Raw genomic sequence first — 21521 nt, 5'->3', positions numbered from 1 at the left:
TGCACTGACACAGCGCGCTTTGACTTCCAATATGGCCGCCGCTGGGTTCGCGCTGACCTCGAAGCATTCTATAGCCCAGTAATGTGGATGCTTTCAAAACACAGAATGATTTAAGGCAGTCAAATCTTTAGGCTACATGCAGCCAAAGGAATTTACAACCTAAAACCGTTCCGTGTCTTGAGAACACCTGTGTGACTGCACCTACATTGATATTCAGAAGAATGTGCAGCAAATAAGCTACAAGTAATTTTTTTTTTTTGGTGAGACTGGGTTAGTTTTTGCAGGTGAGAGGAATCAGACAGCCTGTAGCAAACCCATCTGGACATAAAGAAAACATGCAAAACCTCACACAGAGAGCTCATGATCAATCCCATAAGTATTATATCCATATTATTTTCAGCTGGAACTTTTCTACATTTTATAGTGTTATAACATGATCTCAATATTAATACACCTGAGGAGGAAAGAGCTAATGAAATAAGTCTGGGTCAACTTATTTTGAACCACCAAGTTACCCATGGCCTCTTGGTTGCCTCTCTGACTAATCCCCTCTTTGCAATTTGGTGGATGGGCTCCTTGGTGTTGTGCCATATTCTTTCCCATTTTTTAGAATGGATTTAATGGTGCTGTGCAGTATGTTCAAAGTTTGGGATATTTTTTAAAAATCTAACCAGAATGTTGTCCTGGACATGGCTGGGTAAATATTTATGCCCCCACAACTTTTATGTTTTTAATTTTGTCAATAATTTTGTCAACTATATAGATTTTTCCCACTTCAGTAGTATTGTCTGTTTTGTGTAGATTCATGACATCATGACACCCATTACTGTAGGTCCATTTCACTTCCAGACTGAAACTACGGTTCGAAATATGGAAAAGTTCAAGGGAAATAACACTAATAAAATAAGTAACTGTACAAAGTGCTGATGACGTTCTGCTAAATGGAGATAATGGATATTGGCTCTCATTTCACACTGCTTTAAAACTATGTTCTATGGCTCTTACAGTGGATGACGGAGCAGTAGCTTATTATTCTTAAACCTGTGACTAATATCTAGACATCTGATTTTATCGTGTCACTAACATGGCAAGACATGACCAAATATTCCTGGAAATCCAAGGATATCTGAGGAATAGCTCTTTGTTTCCCATGAGAAAAAAAAAACCCCGATTGTTGGCACAAAATAGCAAGTGTGCATTATGTGAAATTGGCATGGAGCTTTCAAGCACAGGGATTTGTGAAGGATTTACAGCTGTGTGGTCAATCTGATTGCGTCTAGTGCTGAGTGGAGAGTCTTATAATATTACCAGGAAAATTCCCCAGTGATAGCCTTGGACCTTTAATCAGAACATGTCAGACACATACATAAAGGAAAGGCAAATAAAAACTTAGTAAGGTATCTCTAAAAGGTGAAAAGATGGGAAGCGATGATACAGATAAAAGACATGTTAAATGAGTCAGAAGCATTAAACAGCACGAAGAATGTTTGCTTATCAGGTTTTAAATATACCCAAATAAATTAGAAATGAATATAAACATTAATAATCATTATATAACAAAGCCATGCTGTTCAACAACTTCTGACCAATCAGGGGTAGGTTTCCTGAAAGCCTCTTCAGGCTAAGAGCAGCTTTAACGGCCTCTTAAGATCCACTGTCAAGCTAACATGGTTTTCCTGAACAACACTATAACCAAAGTAATGCTTTAGTTGGCTCTTAACTTACAATGGACCTGGATCACTCTTTCATTCTTTCACAACAAAGAGCGTCTCACTTGCAGCCGAATACACAAAACGCGCATGCGCCTCCGAGGGATTTTCACAATCAATGGACGGAAACTGGTGCTGAATGTACTGCCGGTGTTAAATGATTTTTCTTGTACATTGCAAGTACATCGAGTTAATTATGAAATAAATATATGCAAAACATTATGAACATATTTCAGTATGTTATGGAATTATGTATGGATATTGTAATGTCACATTGATATTGCCACATTTTAATCAAATTTAACTCCATTAGGCAAGTGATTATCTAATTTATTTTCATAAATGAGACATTTCTACACTTCTAAAACACACACACACAAACACACACACACACACATACATATATATATCATTCTCATCTCATTATCTCTAGCCGCTTTATCCTTCTACAGGGTCGCAGGCAAGCTGGAGCCTATCCCAGCTGACTACGGGCGAGAGGCGGGGTACACCCTGGACAAGTTGCCAGATCATCGCAGGGCTGATACACAGAGACAAACAACCATTCACACTCACATTCACACCTACGGTCAATTTAGAGTCACCAGTTAACCTAACCTGCATGTCTTTGGACTGTGGGGGAAACCGGAGCACCCGGAGGAAACCCAAGCAGACACGGGGAGAATGTGCAAACTCCACACAGGAAGGCCCCCGTCGAACCCAGAACCTTCTTGCTGTGACGCGACAGTGCTAACCACTACTCCACCATGCCGCCATGATACAATATATTAACATATTTTAAGCACTTTATAGTTCACTGGTTTTTGGTTGAAAACGAATGCCATATGACCTCATCGACTCAATTTAGCAACCACTAATGCCTTCAGCAACTACAGTACGTATGCTTTAGCAACTACTAATGCCTATGGACCCTTTTCACGTGACGTCACGACAAACGCAGCCGCCATTTTGGACATGTACTACCAGTAGTTTACCACAGCCAACATTGAGGAACGGCAGCAAAGAAAGTGTTTATTTTCAGCAAGACTTCCATCATGCCACTATATTGTTGTGCACCTGGATGTAGTAACCATCAACAAACAAGGCAAGGGTTATCATTTTATCGGATCCCGGTAGATGCTGACCGACGGAGAAGATGGATAGCGGCATACCAACGCTTGTGTAGTGACCACTTTGTTGGAGGTAAGACGAATAAAATTAGCCAGAAAAGGCATTACATTGCTGTTAACATTCCATTCTAGTTTACTGTAATTATGATCTGGCAGCTATTTACACCGGATCCAGTGTAAATAGCTGCCGGAGCCAACGTCCGAGGTTCCGGAGCGCGCTAGCTCGCGGCCGGTCGGAGTGCGCTAGCTCGTGGCCGGCCCGAGCGCGCGCTCCGGCAAGCTCGGACATTGGCTCCGGCAGCTATTTACACTGGATCCGGTGTAAATAGCTGCCAGATCATAATTACAGTAAACTAGTAAATACAGTTTTCTGCATCTCGCTCCTTTTTCTTTTATGTTTGTCGCCTTCCTCGCATTCAAACCGATTCGAGCCGAAGTCCACTACATGTCCAAAATGGCGGTCGCGTTTACGAAGGTCACGTGACTGAAAAGGGTCTATACCCGGGACACGCATTGCAAAGATGCTCTGAGCAAAGTTGCTTTTCAGACTCTTTCTTATGAGTGAGTTCAGGAAAACCACATACAGAGACAACGTTCATTGCTTAAGAGCATCTTTAAACTCGTTCTTTAGCCCTAAAGTGCAACATTGTCGGGGAAACCTACCCCAGATTTGAGAATTCAACAGCACTGTTTTTTCTTTTATCAGAGAATATATGTATTTTAATTGACCATAAAGACATTTTTTTCATAACTTTGTTACTACCATTTCCACCAGTGCCAATATTTGATTGTGTTATAAGCCTGTTGTATGATGATACAAATTTTGATTGCTGCAGGACAGAACAATCTTTCTAACTCCTTGAAATACAACCCCAATTCCAAAAAAGTTGGGACAAAGTACAAATTGTAAATAAAAAAAGAATGCAATAATTTACAAATCTCAAAAACTGACATTGTATTTACAGTAGAACATAGACAACATATCAAATATCGAAAGTGAGACATTTTGAAATTTCATGCCAAATATTGGCTCATTTGAAATTTCATGACAGCAACACATCTCAAAAAAGTTGGGACGGGGCAATAAGAGGCTGGAAAAGTTAAAAGTACAAAAAAGGACCAAATTGCAACTCATTAGGTCAATTGGCAATAGGTCATTAACAAGACTGGGTATAAAAAGAGCATCTTGGAGTGGCAATGGCTCTTAGAAGTAAAGATGGGAAGAGGATCACCAATCCCCCTAATTCTGTGCCGACAAATAGTGGAGCAATATCAGAAAGGAGTTTTTCCAGAGAACATTATCTGTGAACACAATTCACCGTGCCATCCGCCGTTGCCAGCTAAAACTCTATAGTTCAAAGAAGAAGCCGTATCTAAACATGATCCAGAAGCGCAGACGTCGTCTCTGGGCCAAGGCTCATTTAAAATGGACTGTGGCAAAGTGGAAAACTGTTCTGTGGTCAGACGAATCAAAATTTGAAGTTCTTTATGGAAATCAGGGACACCGTGCCATTCGGACTAAAGAGGAGAAGGAAGACCCGAGTTGTTATCAGCGCTCAGTTCAGAAGCCTGCATCTCTGATGGTATGGGGTTGCATTAGTGCGTGTGGCATGGGCAGCTTACACATCTGGAAAGACACCATCAATGCTGAAAGGTATATCCAGGTTCTAGAGCAACATATGCTCCCATCCAGATGACGTCTCTTTCAGGGAAGACCTTGCATTTTCCAACATGACAATGCCAAACCACATACTGCATCAATTACAGCATCATGGCTGCGTAGAAGAAGGGTCCGGGTACTGAACTGGCCAGCCTGCAGTCCAGATCTTTCACCCATAGAAAACTTTTGGCGCATCATAAAACGGAAGATACGACAAAAAAGACCTAAGACAGTTGAGCAACTAGAATCCTACATTAGACAAGAATGGGTTAACATTCCTATCCCTAAACTTGAGCAACTTGTCTCCTCAGTCCCCAGACGTTTACAGACTGTTGTAAAGAGAAAAGGGGATGTCTCACAGTGGTAAACATGGCCTTGTCCCAACTTTTTTGAGATGTGTTGTTGTCATGAAATTTAAAATCACCTAATTTTTATCTTTAAATGATACATTTTCTCAGATTAAACATCTGATATGTCATCTATGTTCTATTCTGAATAAAATATGGAATTTTGAAACTTCCACATCATTGCATTCCGTTTTTATTTACAATTTGTACTTTGTCCCAACTTTTTTGGAATCGGGGTTGTACTAAGACATAAACTGTAAACATATATTTTCAGTTTGTTCCATCTAGAAATTATGATGCACTCAAGTTTGTGCTGCTGAGGGGAAAAAAAATCAATACCAAATCAATATAGAATACCAATGATCAGACATTTGGGGCTAATCAGTAATGCATCTCTTCATTCAAAAACCATGAAGACAAATATCAAATAGAGAGAAATGACTATAGCGTTTACACCCAGTAAAACATGTTGATACGGAGAACAAGAAGATGGTGCAGTGAAGGTTAATGAGTACTGTACTGTACAGATCTGTGCGGAGATTGTATCTGTGACTTACCCATCTTTGACTTGCCGTCCTCATACTTGGTGCGCTGCAATACATGGTGCACTATTCTGCTTCTCGTGGAGTTGGAGAAGAAGGAATCTCTGTTGTTGATGGTAAAACTACAATAATAAAATCGAAAGGTATATAAATTTAACAGCTTTAATTTTCAAACCATGTCCAAAAACAAGCTGCTATGATGTTGTATTTGTTTGAGGCTACTCATAAAAACAAAATATATTTCATCTAGATATTATTGCAGACATTTTTCTGATGGTGAACTTTTATTATGCCCCTGACTGACAATATATAGTAATATTACAAGGGGAGACATTTAGCACAAAAACACACAGAGCTTACAAATGAATGCATTTAAAATATTACAACTGAGAAATCTCTTTCATCTTATACAGACATGCATTTCTGGAAGTACATGCAATACTTTTGCTGCACACCACACACAGCCTATCAATGGAAATTAAATATCTGAACCTTGCGGGACAAATAAATGAAGAGTATATTTTCAAAAATTGTCTGATTTACTCAAAGAGGGGCACAGAGAAAAAGAGAGAAATGAAACATGGATGCATTTAGACAGCACATCTGTTGAAGCAGGAAGGTCCAATTTTATAATGGATTTTCTTTTCATCTGCTATACCTCCCATATAAACACAAACATTATTATTATACTACTCTGGGGAGTATTCTTGGCATTATACACCACTAATGAGTGCTTTTTTGCAACTAATGCAAAGAAAAATTTTTGGCATAGGGAAATGTGCAACTAAATAGCCTTATTATCTCCAAATTATTATGAAATTCTTAGATTTGTTCCTCAGAAAGACAGCAAAAGCAGAAAGAGTAAAACAGAGTAAATAGTTTACAGTAAATTCTACAGTACAAGGCTTCGCTAAATGAATTACAAGTTCACATCTAAACTCAACAGCACATGAAAAATAATAAATTTGAGTCACATTTATGCTAATTAATTTCACGAGCAACTTAATGACCGAAGACTTGATGGTGCAAAGAGCATCCTGTCATCGTTGCTTAACTGCTTTTGATTAAAATGAAACATTGGCTGTGGATGGCATCCTTGCAGCCAAACATATAAGGAATGCACTGGATTTTATAGAAACTTACTGTGAACACTCTGAATGCTATATATTTTACGAGAATACCTGTAGATTTACATTTTATTTACAGTGTATACATACAAATATACTCACTCATACATATTCTGTATCATCATTAACTCATCATGAGTTTGAAAGGACCATGAAGTGAATAGTAACTCTGAATAACACTGCTCATTTGAGTTTATTATCCCAACATTCTGCATCAATGCCTAAAAGATTAACAACTTCTGGCCTGTCTCGACCAATTCTCAGAAAATACGTACTGTATAACCACACACGCTCTAAGGCTTCTGCCAGGCCTTAAAATTCTGTATTACCAACACAAAAAGTGATTTAAGCAACCTTTCTCACTCACTGCCCAGGGGAACTCCATGCATTAGGATGGCGAGATTTAAATTCAGGCATAAATAGAGTTACGAGCACACTATAGAGCATCAGAACAATGATGTCAGTACAGATTCTGAGTAAAGTGTTGGTCACTTTCTGGTAAATGGAAAGAGAATGGATTTTGGCAGCTCTCATTTCACATGGCTATAACTATATTTTGAAAGCACTTAAGATATTAAACTAGTCAAATTCACCACATTTCAGATATTCTCTGGAAAACCCCATGACAGTGCAACAGTTTTGGCTTTTACAAAATGTGCATATTAAAAGGTTAAGCCTACTCATGATTAAGCCCCGCTGAGACCATCAGAAAGGGCACAGAAGAAGTATGAACGGGCATTTAGAGAATCTGAGTTATGCAAAAGAGGCTCACTGATGCATTCTGGCCCTGCTGAAGGGGGCAGTGTAGCAATCTGTCTCCTCCAGATCAGGCAACGCCTCCTTATCCAGCTTCATCGGGTTCCTAGGCAGCCAACTCTTTATTTGACGGCATCTCAAATGAAATCGACTATGGACAGAGAGAGAGCAATAAAAAGGCAACGGAGAAAAAAGACAAAGAAACAGAGATAGTGAGAGACAGAATGAGAAGGAATTGGAGGAATTTAGACAATAGAAGTGAAGAGTGGTTTGAAATGGGGGTTCCAAGAAATGGAAGAAAGACCAGTAGAGGCAAACTGTAATTTCTGTTTATGAGTTTAGAAAAATGGGCTAAAAAGCTTACTTGGCCAAATGGAGTGCAGATCTATTGAGCTTTAAGTGCTGTCAGTGTTTGTTACTGTACTGCCTTTGGGTGTGTGACTTTTTAGGACTTCCTTCTTCTGAAATACATTTTTCTTTAAATAAAAAGTCTTTTGCAAGTACAATTTCAAAAAATATACCATACATAAAACACAAACTCATTTTCTACTTATTATTTGACTAAACCCTTCAAGTGAGCCTTTACTAAACAATGTTTTTCAGAGGCAAACTGAAACCTCCAGGGATGGCTCCAGGGTTTCAATCTCCTCTAATCCATTTGAAACCAGGCCGATTAACTCAGAGGTGATCCAGTCCTTGGAGGTCCCAAACACATAATGATCGAATGTAATGATATTTGGATCAAACTCTCCACAACCTCCCTGGTCATAATGCTGCATTGCCCTCTCCACAGGCACAGATCAGCATGCAGATGAATCAGTGATACAGAGTTACTGCTTGTTTAGGAATCTACAGGTTTGGTTGAACAATTTGGTTTATAGCCAAAACATACCTTCCCATTGTCTTCTTTTTCCAGTCTGAGAAGTAGCACTTTTTTCTATAAACCAGAATACATATTAAAATCTAAATTAGGCTTGAAATTGGTCCTGAAGAACTACAATTAAATTCTAAACAAAGGCAAGGACAGAGTAAAAAGAAATGTAAAAGTCCTCTGACCTGTACCTGAAAGGCATTCTGATGTTCATTTGCTCTGCATATTTACACAGCGTGTCCCATGGAGCGTGTATCTTTACAAACATTATGTCATTGTTGGTTAAAGAGGGCTGAAAGAGAAGGAAATGCATTTATTTTAATCCCCACATCAGAGGAATCAGATGCTGGGTATCAGAATAACATCACACCAGTCTTCTGTTCTCTGATATAGTCCCTAATCAAAGAATAGATTCTATCAAAAGCGAACAACTAATTATTTCAAATTTTCCTTAGAAGTGTCAGAGTTTGGAATCATGAACAGGAATGTTTTGTGAAAAGTGCCATATTCCCAGTTCCCTTGCCAAAAATAGAGCAGCTGGCTGCAGTTAACTTGCTTGCATTTCCATTCTGAGTAGCATGCTAAATTTTCACTGCTCTTCCAGACCTTGAACAGGAAACCCATCAAGAGCCTCTCCAGCTTTTCACAGAACTGATACATATCTCAACATCATTTTCTTCCTCTCTGGTTCAATATTTCAGGTGATCAGGCAAACACATATTAATATAAACAAATAGAGTGATATCCATTCTAGAGATTTATGGGGATTTAAACAAGACAAAAAGTGCACTATGGGATTAATGCCAATAAAAAAAATACCAATCAAGTAGGATCTGAATTTTCTTTCTTTCTTTTTATGTCAGTGTGATCTTTCAGGTTGAGCAGTACGGTAATAACCTCTGCATTTTGTTTTTAAACTTTTGACAATGCTTTTAATGATCAGAAACATAACAGCAGGAAATTAACACAAAGACGATGAATCTTCCAGCAGAACCTACTCAAAGTTAAGGCTGTTGCTGTATAGACCTGCAGGTCCTTATTTAGCTCAAGAAGCAGAGACCCAGTTTTCTGCAGGTGTGTGTTTACTGTTACATCAGTAAACTCTGTGTGACTAGTGTGGGTACTGTACATGCTGCTACTAATATGAGCAGGAACTAGGACAAATCATATAGGATTAACTCTTTGATGCAAAACATGGGTCAAAAGTGACCCGGCTGAGTTTTTATCTTCTATATCTTTGCAATAAATTAATTCCATCAATCAGTATTCAAGGTATTCCGCAATTAACTTGTTTTTGATCATCATACATCCTTATTTCATTTTTTCCTTTCTTACTTTTTGAATAAAAACCCTTTTTGTATCACTACCCTCCTAATGCACAACATGGGTCAAAAACGACCTGCATTCATTTTCCAGGTTATTTCATGTATGGCTGAGTGTTTCTATGATATACTTTTGAAATAAATTCATTTTGTCATTTACTTTTCCAAATATGCAGTAAATATCTTGTTTTTGTTTAGCACAAATCATCATATTTATTTTTCCTTTCTTAAGTTATGAACAAGCACAGCTTTTGTAATTCTACATCAAGTTTACACGGGTCAGAAACGACCCGCATGCCTTTACTACAGCGTTTGGTGGGAACTGTGAATCGTGCTTGTGTCAGACATTTCACAGCTCAGCACAGCGCCCTTTGCCCATCTAATACATGCAAGTAATGTTTTTCAATTGTTCTAACATTACCTTAGAAAAAAATTACGGTATGTTTAGGTTCCCTTGAGAGTGAGTAGATTACTTGTCAGAAAGTTACAAGTAATTACTATTAGCTACCGAGCTGTTGACATATTCTACTTTAGTTAGCTAATTTTATTGTAGTTGGCTTAGCTAACTACATAGTTAATAAATAAATAACTGGCCCCATTCACTGCTAAAGTAATTACCTGAAACAAATTATTATTATAGTATTAAGACATTTAATTTTAAATCACACTTGAATGACCCATGTGTAGTAATTTAAAAATTATTTTTGTTCATAAAGTAGGAAAGAAAAAATTAAATTAATGATTTTTAGTAATTAAAAACAAGATATTTAAAGAATACTTGGAATATTCAATCATAAAATAAATTGATTTCAAAAGATAGAGCAAAGAAAAACTCAGTCAGCATGAAATAACCTGGAAAATAAATGCGGGTCATTTTTGACCCATGTTGTGCATTAGAAGGGGTGTGCATATGTTTTGCATCAAAGGGTTAAAAAGACAGGAACTGATATAGGCTGGAGAAACATATGAACAGTTGATAAATATTCACGTGGATGATTTACTCCAGCTAAAGAAAATGCTATAATTGAATCCAGGAAGTAGAATATACTTCCTGTCATAGTCATCAGGTGTCCATCAATAGACAAATGCAGCTTGTAAATAATTTATTTGCTTCACCTTAATAAATGTAGAGGAGAGCAGGGAGACTTGGGACAGTTCGTATTCCCATAAATTAATTTCAACCAATGAGGTTTTAAATTACATCAGAAGTTAGATGTTCGCCTGAGAGTTCAACTACTTCCTTTGGAGTCAAGAAGCTGGACACTGCAGTAAGGTTTGTGCAGTTCAATATTTTTGTCAACCAAAACTTGTATTTTCTATTTCGTAATCCACCTCCATTCTATGGTGTAATGTTTGCTGGTGAATTCAGGATTTGTTAGGAATTAAAGTATGTAGCCTAGAGTTACCATATACAGTGGATATAAAAAGTGTACACACCCCGTTAAAATAAGTTTTTCTGATATAAAAAAATGAGACCAAAATAAATAATTTCAAAACTTTTCCCACCTTTAATGTGACCTATAACCTTGATTGAAAAACAAATCTGTTCGGGGGAAAAACATAAAAAATAAAAAACGTACAATAAGCTTGTTGCATAAGTGTGCACACCCTTAAACTAATACTTTGTTGAAGCACCTTTTGACTTAATTACAGCATTCAGTCTTACTGGGTTCACACCTGTATTCTCCATATGTCTGGACTATAGGGTAGGATCGCAAGACAGAAGCCTTTTCTTACAAAGAAAAACATTCAGGCCTGGATAAAATTTGCAAAAAAAATACATCAACTCTCCCAAAAGCATGTGGGAAAATGTGTTATGGTCTGATGAAACCAAGGTTGAACTTATTGGCCACAATTCCAGAAGGTATGTTTGGCACAAAAGAACCAAAAGAACACCAAAAGAACACCATACCCACAGTGAAGCATGGTGGTGGCAGCATCATGTTTTGGGGTTGTTTTTCTTCAGTTGGAACAGGGGCTTTAGTCAAGGTGGAGGGAATTATGAACATTTCTAAATACCAGTTAATTTTGGCCCAAAACCTTCAGGTGTCTGCTAGAAAGCTGAAGATGAAAAGGAATTTCATCTTTCAGCATGACAATGACCCCAAGCACACATCAAAATCAATAAAAGAATGGCTTCACCAGAAGGAAATTAAAGTTTTGGAATGGCCCAGCCAGAGCCCAGACCTAAATCCAATCGAAAATCTTTGGGGTGACCTGAAGAGGACTGTGCACAAGACATTCCCTTGCAATCTGACAGATTTGGAACGCTTTTGCAAGGAAGAGTGGGCAAATATTGCCAAGTCTAGATGTCGCAGGCTAATAGAGTCCTACCCAAAAAGACTGAATGCTGTAATTAAATCAAAAGGTGCTTCAACAAAGTATTAGTTGAAGGGTGTGCACACTTATGCAACCAGCTTATTGTACGTTTTTTATTTTTTATGTTTTTCATCCAACAGATTTGTTTGTTTTTCAATGGAATTGTACAGGTTATAGGTCACATTAAAGGTGGGAAAAGTTTTGAAATAATTTATCGTGATCTCATTTTTATTTATTTATTTATTTATTTTACATCAGAAGTACCTATCATTTTAACGGGGTGTATACACTTTTTATATCCACTGTATAGTATTATTTATTGAACTTAAATTCTGGGAGAAAAAACATTTAAGAATTTTTTTTTTTTAAATGGCCACATGGGGAGAGTTGGGACAGTTCATGCTCATGACAGTGATTTACAAATATAAAATTGTTTAAATCTTTTCGTTAAAAATGTGGGTGTGTACCTGCATGAGGATTAAGCTTATTTCATTCCTTCTTGAGAATGGAACTGTTTTGTCTCATCAGGTTTGTATAAACTGACATTTTTCTCTCGTTGTACCAGCATTGTGTGTTCATACAGTTCATACATTACAAGTTCTGATAATAAATAAAAATTAAACATGCACCCTAGATATTTTATTTTTGTTGTGTATAAGATGGTATAGTAAATCCTCTCTAATGCAATTTGAATGTGATGCTACCTGCAAAGAATTTCATACAATCTATAAAAGCTGATAACTTGTCCCAAGTCTCCCTACTCTCCCATACTGTTATGTTTGCTTGTTAATTTGTTCCTTTGCAAATTTTTACTTTCATCAAGCTTTAGCTATATCAATGTAGACTACTCTTATTTTCTGGCTATTTTTTAAAATATTAATCTCATCTCATCTCATTATCTGTAGCCGCTTTATCCTGTTCTACAGGGTCGCAGGCAAGCTGGAGCCTATCCCAGCTGACTACGGGCGAAAGGTGGGGTTCACTCTGGACAAGTCGCCAGATCATCACAGGGCTGACACACAGACACAGACAACCAGTCACACTCACATTCACACCTACGGTCAATTTAGAGTCACCAGTTAACCTAACCTGCATGTCTTTGGACTGTGGGGGAAACCGGAGCACCCGGAGGAAACCCACGCGGACACGGGGAGAACATGCAAACTCCACACAGAAAGGCCCTCGCGGGCCACGGGGCTCGAACCTGGACCTTCTTGCTGTGAGGCGACAGCGCTAACCACTACACCACCGTGCCACCCCTAAAATATTAATATAAAATATATATTTTTATTAATCACTATTTTCCTATTACAAGTCATAGCAGTTTACTCTTGTTCTATATTGTTTTATGAATCTTCTCATGTTACACTGTATTAATCTTCTGCTGTATGGCACTTTGAGCTGCTTTTTGAAATGTGCTCAAAAATGTATTATTGTTGTTTTTGTTGTTGGTGGTGGTGATGTGATGTTGAAATTATCAGATTGTACCTCTTTCTCCAGCATCAGTCCCTCTGCACGCAGGTTCTTCTCAAAAGTGCACCTCTTCTCAACCTGAGGACTGGACTTCTTATACACCAGAATATAGTCAATTCGTTTCTTCCCATCTCGAAACAAAAGCCCTTTGGCACTTGCTGGATTAGTTCCCTGAAAATGAGAATAGATATATTAGCAAAACAGAAAATTCTTCCAGCATGGTGAACTCTAATAAATATATAAATCTTCATAGAACAAATAGAAATTAACACCAACAGTGTCGACAGGGATGCCTACTCCACTAACAAGTCTTTCTTGTTACTAGTTTAAATGCCTCATATAGCCTTTATATAGATTTCAAACAGGGAAGTTATTGAAGAAAATCTATTTCAGACATTTGACCTTGCTGTGACCTTAATCCTGTTTGGGTCAATTACAAAATCTAAGCAGATATGATCAGATATTGGAACTATCATCTGCAAGTTACACTGATAATTCCATAAAAATCCTACAAACATTCAATGACTCGTTCTTGAGATACCACACTGATAAAAATCATGTGGATGGCTGAATACACAGACAACCCAAAAAGAAAACAACCCACCATATAGTACTGGAGGCATAAAAAAATAACCATTTTTGAACATGGTGGATATCTTTAGGCAAAATTACAAAAATCTGTTTTCAACCAGAGCTTCCCAATCTTTTACAACTCCCTGCCCACACAACAGATTGCAAAAGCTGCAGAAGCCCACAACAGGTCAGAAACATGCTGGCTGTTAAAAATGCAATAAAGTACAACAATCACAAGCGGAAATGAAGAAATACTTTCACAATCTACAGTGTTGCTTTATAAAAAAAATGTCACATTATTGAGAGAAGGAGGCATTCAGTTAGCTTTTTCACAAAACAGACACTTGACTTGCAAAATTATGTGAAAAAGAAATAGTAAAATAAAATATTGAAATTGTTATATGTAATATGTTTAGCTATAGTTTTTTAAGCTTTAGCTATTATTTTAAGGTTTCTGTGTAGTAATGTGTGCACAGAAAGGCTGAACACACACACATATACATGTGCGTGTGTGTGTGTGTGTATACTATATATAAGGGCGGCACTGTCGCCTCACAGCAAGAAGGTTCTGGGTTCGAGCCCAATGGCCGTTGAGGGCCTTTCTGTGTGGAGTTTGCATGTTCTCCCCGTGTCTGCGTGAGTTTCCTCCGGGTGCTCCGGTTTCCCCCACAGTCCGAAGGTTAGGTTAATTGGTGGCTCTAAATTAACCATAGGTGTGAGTGTGAATGGTTGTTTGTCTCTGTGTCAGCCCTGCAATAATCTGGCAACTTGTCCAGGGTGTACCCCGCCTCTTGCCCATAGTCATATATAAAAATGCCTCATATTATATAAATGCACAATAGAAGCTGTTGGGTAAAGCTGCACTCTTTTGGCAGGACTATACAAAATATTGGAAGAGGAAGAGTACTATACCCGTACAGAGTCCATACGAGCTTCCAGCTTGCCTCTTGATGCAGGCTTCTGCTGGATGAGGAGCGACTCGTCTGTTCTAGACTCATATACTGCTGTCTCCATCTCCTCTACATACTGGCCATTATTAACATCTATTACCAGAGAGAGAGAGAGAGAGAGAGAGGGTCAACAAACCACTCTTACTGTAGATGGAATATACAGTATAATTTAATTACAGAGTGCATTAGTATTCAGTATTTTATCAGTAGCTAATTATGCACCACCACAAATTGCAACATTGAACAGGAGTTCGTTGCACTGAAGGTAGACACAGGCATAAACACACAATGCTAATGTGTTCAAATCATCATGCCCTGCTTTGTGTCTTTGAACATTATTTTTCTGTATGTACAGAAGGGTGAACAGATATCTCATTATCCTGAATTGACCATAACATCCACAGGCATCCCCGTGTCATTTCCAGTTGCCTGGTGTTAACCATGATGAAATGGAAAATGATCCTCTGTAAATGATATGCAACTCAGTGCTGCTAGCACAACTCCACACAACAAAAGACGGGACTCAAAGATATAGCTGAGCATGACAATGATGAGTAATGTGTTTGTCAATAAAATGGCAGTGATGATATGGATGATGAACTACCACAAGAAGACATATTATATAAGCTATGAATTACAATTACTATGGAGTCAGAGATCCTTAATATGATCCTTTAAAGCAGCACAATAATGTGTTGCCACCAGGATCAACAGCAAATAGTGTCAACAGCAAGGTTATTAAGTGTCCTCGCACTACCCTATACACAACCAACTCTAGTTTAATCAATTTATTTCTCCACTTGGACGAACTACATCAATATGTACTTCCCACAGTCAATTCAATTCTCTGTACAGCTCGAACTTTCACTCAGTAATAAACACCAAGAACAATGATGTGGCTTACAATACCATCTGATGTTTGCTATGCATGCTTAACAGTCATTTTCAATCTTCTCCAACAGATCCCATAGCAAATGAATAAATTAATGTAAAAGCTTGAATGTGTCTCATTCTTATTATAATGAAATTAGCATGAGTTCTTGCTACATTTTCACTGACTCCTTGCTGAATTAACTCACTGATGATTTCTTCATTCATTCTATTCACAGCTTGAATGTAGAAATGGGAAAAGGTTTTTACATCTATAAACTATGGAGTAAAGATGGTTGAAGAGCTGTATTCAGAGTTGGCATCAGGAAAGTTACTCATATTATGAGACATGCTACATATTGACGTAAGTCAATTTTCAGATTATGTAAATGACCTGAGGTTGCAAGATGAGTCGAAGTGTCCAAGACAGGGTTTTTCCAATAGTGACTAGACTACTGTCTTTAAACATCAGCACTCTCATTTAAGGCAAAAACAAACAAACAAACACACAAACACACAAACAAACAAAAAACCAGGCATAGAAAATACAGACTCAGGAAGGAAACTGCATTTTTTCTTTGCTGTCAAATGTAATCCAAAGTTTTATGAATGTGCAGATGGAAAGCTTTGAACTAAACATCTAATAGGATTTATTCACATTAATCACTGACAATCTGCTTTGATTTAATTGATCATTTGCTTTGATTTTAACAATATGTCTTCCACCCTCATTATTCTGTAGCTTATAAAATAGCACCATGAGTTGGCTGAGTGGTTAGCGTCTCCACCTCTCGACTGGGAGATCGCGAGTTCTACTCGCGGTTGAGTCATACCAAAGACTGTCATAAAAATGGCACCTACTACAGAGTACCATAAAAATGGTACTCTGGCAAGGCACGCTGCAATACAGATGTGAGTGGGGAAGTCAAACTCTTGCAGTTACCACAAGACTAGCCCCCCACCATAACCCTAGCTGTATGGACCCTTTTCACGTGACGTCACGACAAACGCAGCCGCCATTTTGGACATGTACTACCAGTAGTTTACCACAGCCAGCATTGAGGAACGGCAGCAAAAAAAGTGTTTATTTTCAGCAAGACTTCCATCATGCCACTATATTGTTGTGCACCTGGATGTAGTAACCATCAACACACAAGGCAAGGGTTATCATTTTATCGGATCCCGACGGAGAAGATGGATAGCGGCCATTAAAAAAAATGAACAGATTGGCAGCCCTCGGCATACCAGCGCTTGTGTAGTGACCACTTTGTTGGAGGTAAGACGAATAAAATTAGCCAGAAAAGGCATTACATTGCTGTTAACATTCTGTGGCGGCGAGTGTGTAACCAAATAGGCTAAAATAACCCATTGTAACCTCTTTGTTCTTCTGTAGTAGCTATTAGCTAACGACATTAGCTAGCGTTGTGTTCCTTTGCTGTTGGTAGACTGTAGGACAGATCAGAGGCAGTGTCCTACCGGCAGCTATTTACACTGGATCCGGTGATCCGACACCTCTTTTGACTATGTAACAAAAAAAAAAAAACAACCCAAATAATTAAATAAAAAAATGCAAGTTTATTTAGTGTTAATGTCTGATTTTGATATCTGCCTTGTTGGTGATTTCTCTCATGAAACGACATCCACAAAATATCTGCAGATGAACTTAATTTGCAGTGTTATTACAAAACATGCCCAGAAGCGCAGCGCAGCGCCCCGCCCCCTTTTTTTCCACACCGGAGCCGCTCATCCTCTGCGCTCCGGGACCTCCCACTTTACAAATTAAAGCACTGCCTACAAATAAGTGTTCAAAACAATAGGAGCATGTATTTGTCTCTTAAATCCAGGCCGTTCCCTGTAATCTGTAACACTGGGTTGGAGAAAGTAATGGCAAATAGTGAGTGCACAAACCGTAGAAGGTAAACTGTACACAGCGCCAGGGCAGTGTGATGGTATGTCTACTTTTAGATTGTGTTAGCTTATCAATGAACACACTCGTCACTCGACGAGTTTCACGTCTTTACGATGGATACTTAAATGTGTGTTAGGTATTATTGTTGCAGTCTAAGCAGTCATTGTAGCAGCTAGATGAGCGAGAACCGAAAGGGTCTGTGCCATAAACCGTTATTTCTGTACGGCGTTGCTAATATGTCGTTACTGTTGTTATTTCTCCCTCTGCTCGCCATGTAAATGCCCTACGTTGCTGGATAGCGAAGGTGTTTTCTGCATCTCGCTCCTTTTTCTTGTATGTTCTCCGTTTGTCACCTTCCTCGCATTCAAACCAATTCGAGCCGAAGTCCGCTACATGTCCAAAATGGTGGTCGCGTTTACGAAGGTCACGTGACTGAAAAGGGTCTATAGGCAAGAGGCCGAGGGCTATTGAAACAGAGATCGGCGCCACACTCATATGCCTAAAAGAGTTGGTTAGTACTGGGACAGGAGACTGCTTGGGAAGACCAGATTCTGGCGTGAGAGGGACTTTGACTTATAAAATAGCATTTGATCCAACACATAGTATTTTAATTTTTTCATATTAGGCACTGAAAGTTAATTGTGTGCAGCTCTGAACTTGACTCTGAATACGGGCCTTGGGTGTTAGTAGTAAGGTATCAAATACTATTGATCAATAGCCATGATGCTGTATGCTACAGTGTAGCCTTTCAGGTCCAACCTGGTTTTGATACAGAATTGCTCACACACTGACAGTCTCCATTTTTAGGCTGTCTGACGCTCAGACTCAGTGGGTCATAATAAAATAATCCAGTTGTGGATACTGGCACAGTATTAAAGCCTGCTTACTGAGGATTCTTGGGTTTGAACCAGGCAGTGGTCACTGCACCAGGGATGATACTGTATAGACTAATCACCTTATCTTCCATCTGTTGACTCATTGATTATTAATGTTGAGTAGTGAGTTATTAATTTAGGATTTGTTGTTCCTAATATGTTAGTGTATTATTATTATTATTATTATTATTATTATTTTGGAATTATAATATAATATAATATAATATAATATAATATAATATAATATAATATAATATAATATAATATAATATAATATAATATAATATAATTATACAACACATTATAAGGACCTTTATTTTCCATTTTGTCTGACTTCTCACAACTAATACAGAGAAATACAGAGGCCCATCTCTTTGTAACAATATAACTACGTCATTACAATCAATATCCACATTATCATTGTTCACGAAAACATTTGAAAAGGTCTCTAATCAACAAAGATTTTTAAGACGTCTTGGATCTTATTTTAATTAATTGTGTTGATATATTTTGTGCAACTTGTTCATTTTTTAAAATGTAGCTTTCATTGCTGCCTAGAGTAACCATTATTATTTTGAGGGGTGGTATTTTCATGAGCCTTTTTTTTGCAGTGTTCTATCTGTTATCAATCTCTGCTGTTTTTTTATATATGTGCAACTAAACTAAACCGAATCATTATGATCACTACTAGTAACTGTTATAATTGCTAGTAAATGTATATTGTTGTAACATTACACCATAAAACAGATTCATCTGTGCTAATGAACCCCAGACTTTCCAAGTGAGTATAGTAAACTTTAAAAAACAAGTGAACACACAACACAGAGTGAGAAGATCTGTGCTAGCATTATTGAAAAAGGATAATAATGTACTGCATGTCTTGATCATTTAATAACAAACCAAAAAGATGTCTATTATTTGGGGGCTGCTCTTTCAGCTACAGACTGCATGATAGAGAAATGTTTCCAAATCTCAAAGGTTTTTATGACATTTTGCCAAAACTGTTGTACTGATCACTTATCAATACTAGAAGCATTTGACCATTAAGTAAAACCTGAAAGGATCCAAAACATTATGTATAAATGAGATATAATAAGTCACAAATGCAATATTAACAACACATTTACTTATGAAAGAGCTTAAATGAATGGCAAATTATAGTTGTGCCTCAGGCTCATGTTTCTTGGTTAAACAGTAATGTGCATATGTGAGTATGTGTATGAGAGAGAGAGAGAGAGAGAGAGAGAGAGAGAGAGAGAGAGAGAGGTCCTGTCCCAGCAGAGGATGGTACTATAATGAAATGTGGGCATTTATTGATGATGTCGTAAAGGGGACATTTGTTTGTGTCAGGACAGGCTGATTTTAAGGAAAGAGATTTATCTCACTGATTTTCTAGCCATAACCTTTGTACATGTCACTCAAACAGCACTGTGGGAAATAACAAAGAAATGACTACTGTTCACTGGGTCTTTTTATATTAATGTGTCTGAAGTAAATTATTCAATATATTCTATATATTCAGGTAGACAGGTAGAAATGGTGGGTGGAGATGGCACAACTAGGAAAATGTATGTGTGTGTATGGTGGTGTATGTCAAAAATATATGGATAACAGAAATAGTGAGTGTATGCGTGTATTACAGCACCTGTGGATGGAGGCGTGATGTGTGTACACGAGGCATGGACGCTGTGAGTGTTTGTGTTTGCTTTGGGCTCAGGCTCCGGATCCAGAGGCACAGACAGGAAGTGGCTGAGGTTGTGAGGATGTGTTTGACTTTGAGCTAGACAGGGCAGACTGCGACGAGACGGCTTCAGGCTCTTCTCCTTCAGGATCTCGCTGATACTGGTGTGCATGCCTGCAGAGATAGATAGAGAAAGATTTGTCAGTCTATTCCAGCTCCACCTATTCCACAAGTAATTTAATGCAAATGATTCCAGATTACTTCATGATTACATATAGTGTAATCAGAGACATCTTTTCTTGCACTGTCTGACAGACAAAAGCAAATACAAGGCTTGATATACTAGATGGTGTGTAAATCTGAATAATAATAATAATAATAATAATAATAATAATAATAAATTGTGTTACTACTTCTGCATCTTTAAAAAAAATCTCCCTGGTTAGCATGTTCAGATCATAAACATGTTGTGGAAAAGCTCTGATTCATGACCAAACCCCTTATGTGTTGCTGCACCCAATTGGAAATGGGGCAGCATCTGTGAGCTGTTGTCCCAACTGACAAAATGATGAGAAGCTAATGGTGTCGGATGCAATTAAAAATTAATTCACAACACAATATGCGGAAAACTCAAACCTCCTTCAAGGTCATTCTGACAGGAAAGGATAAAGTACTAGTCATTTTTGTCCGTAGTATTAAATACTAACATTTTGCATGCCCAGAATTTATAACTAGTTTCTGAAATACATCTTTGAACAAGAGTTTCGTGATGCTTTGATTAAGATTGATAATGATGACATTGTTGCTGTGCAGCAGAACGGTTTAGTCATTTGTTAAACTGTATGAGCTAAAAGTGAACATTACACTTCTTTTCCTCTGCATGGCTTCACCTACTTTTTATTCTGGAATTGTCCTTATGGTGACATTCCAGAGAACAGCTCCATTGATTTGTTTCTCATTTTCTCATGCAGACTCTTTCTCTCTCTCTCTGTCTGTCTCTCTCTCTCTCTCTCTGCTGTTCTCTCTCTCCCTCTTCCCCTCCCTCCCCTAACTGGGGAAAGGCCTTATGGAAACCTCTGCCATATAAGCACCTGAAAAAGGGAAATAATTATTTATTGTAGTTCAAGCCTGCAGTCACTGGCAGGGAAAAGGTGAAAGAGAAAGGGAAAGAGAGTGATATATGAGAGAGAGAGAGAGAGAGAGAGAGAGAGAGAGAGAGAGGTTTATCATTTCACGAGGTGTGTTGTGTTCAGTACCCTTTTGTGAGTGCGTGTATGCGTTTACAGTGCTTTGGGAGGGCTCTACTGAATCCACTGTTGCGGTTTCAGCAGCAAAATGGGGCCTCAATCGATTACCCTTCACTCCTGCTCCATTACCAGGATCAGAACTGCACCAGTGATTTGTGTGTTG

General features: G+C 38.1%; 1 protein-coding gene across 1 annotated transcript in view; it reads right to left on the bottom strand.

Moving 5' to 3' along the window:
• The window catches only part of ano3 (anoctamin 3), a 91671-nt gene that overhangs the window by 37381 nt on the left and 32769 nt on the right, over positions 1-21521 (bottom strand). Inside the window, exons 2-8 of the mRNA XM_060914913.1 lie at positions 20076-20285; positions 14739-14869; positions 13269-13424; positions 8325-8431; positions 8161-8205; positions 7285-7419; positions 5401-5507 (exon numbers count right to left, since the gene is read on the bottom strand). Of these exons, the coding sequence (XP_060770896.1) occupies positions 5401-5507; positions 7285-7419; positions 8161-8205; positions 8325-8431; positions 13269-13424; positions 14739-14869; positions 20076-20285 (891 nt within the window). The remainder of the gene's footprint in view (positions 1-5400; positions 5508-7284; positions 7420-8160; positions 8206-8324; positions 8432-13268; positions 13425-14738; positions 14870-20075; positions 20286-21521) is intronic.

Source organism: Neoarius graeffei, chromosome 2 (assembly GCF_027579695.1).
Source record: "Neoarius graeffei isolate fNeoGra1 chromosome 2, fNeoGra1.pri, whole genome shotgun sequence".
NCBI lineage: Eukaryota > Metazoa > Chordata > Actinopteri > Siluriformes > Ariidae > Neoarius > Neoarius graeffei.
This window is presented reverse-complemented; position numbering and strand designations above follow the sequence as displayed.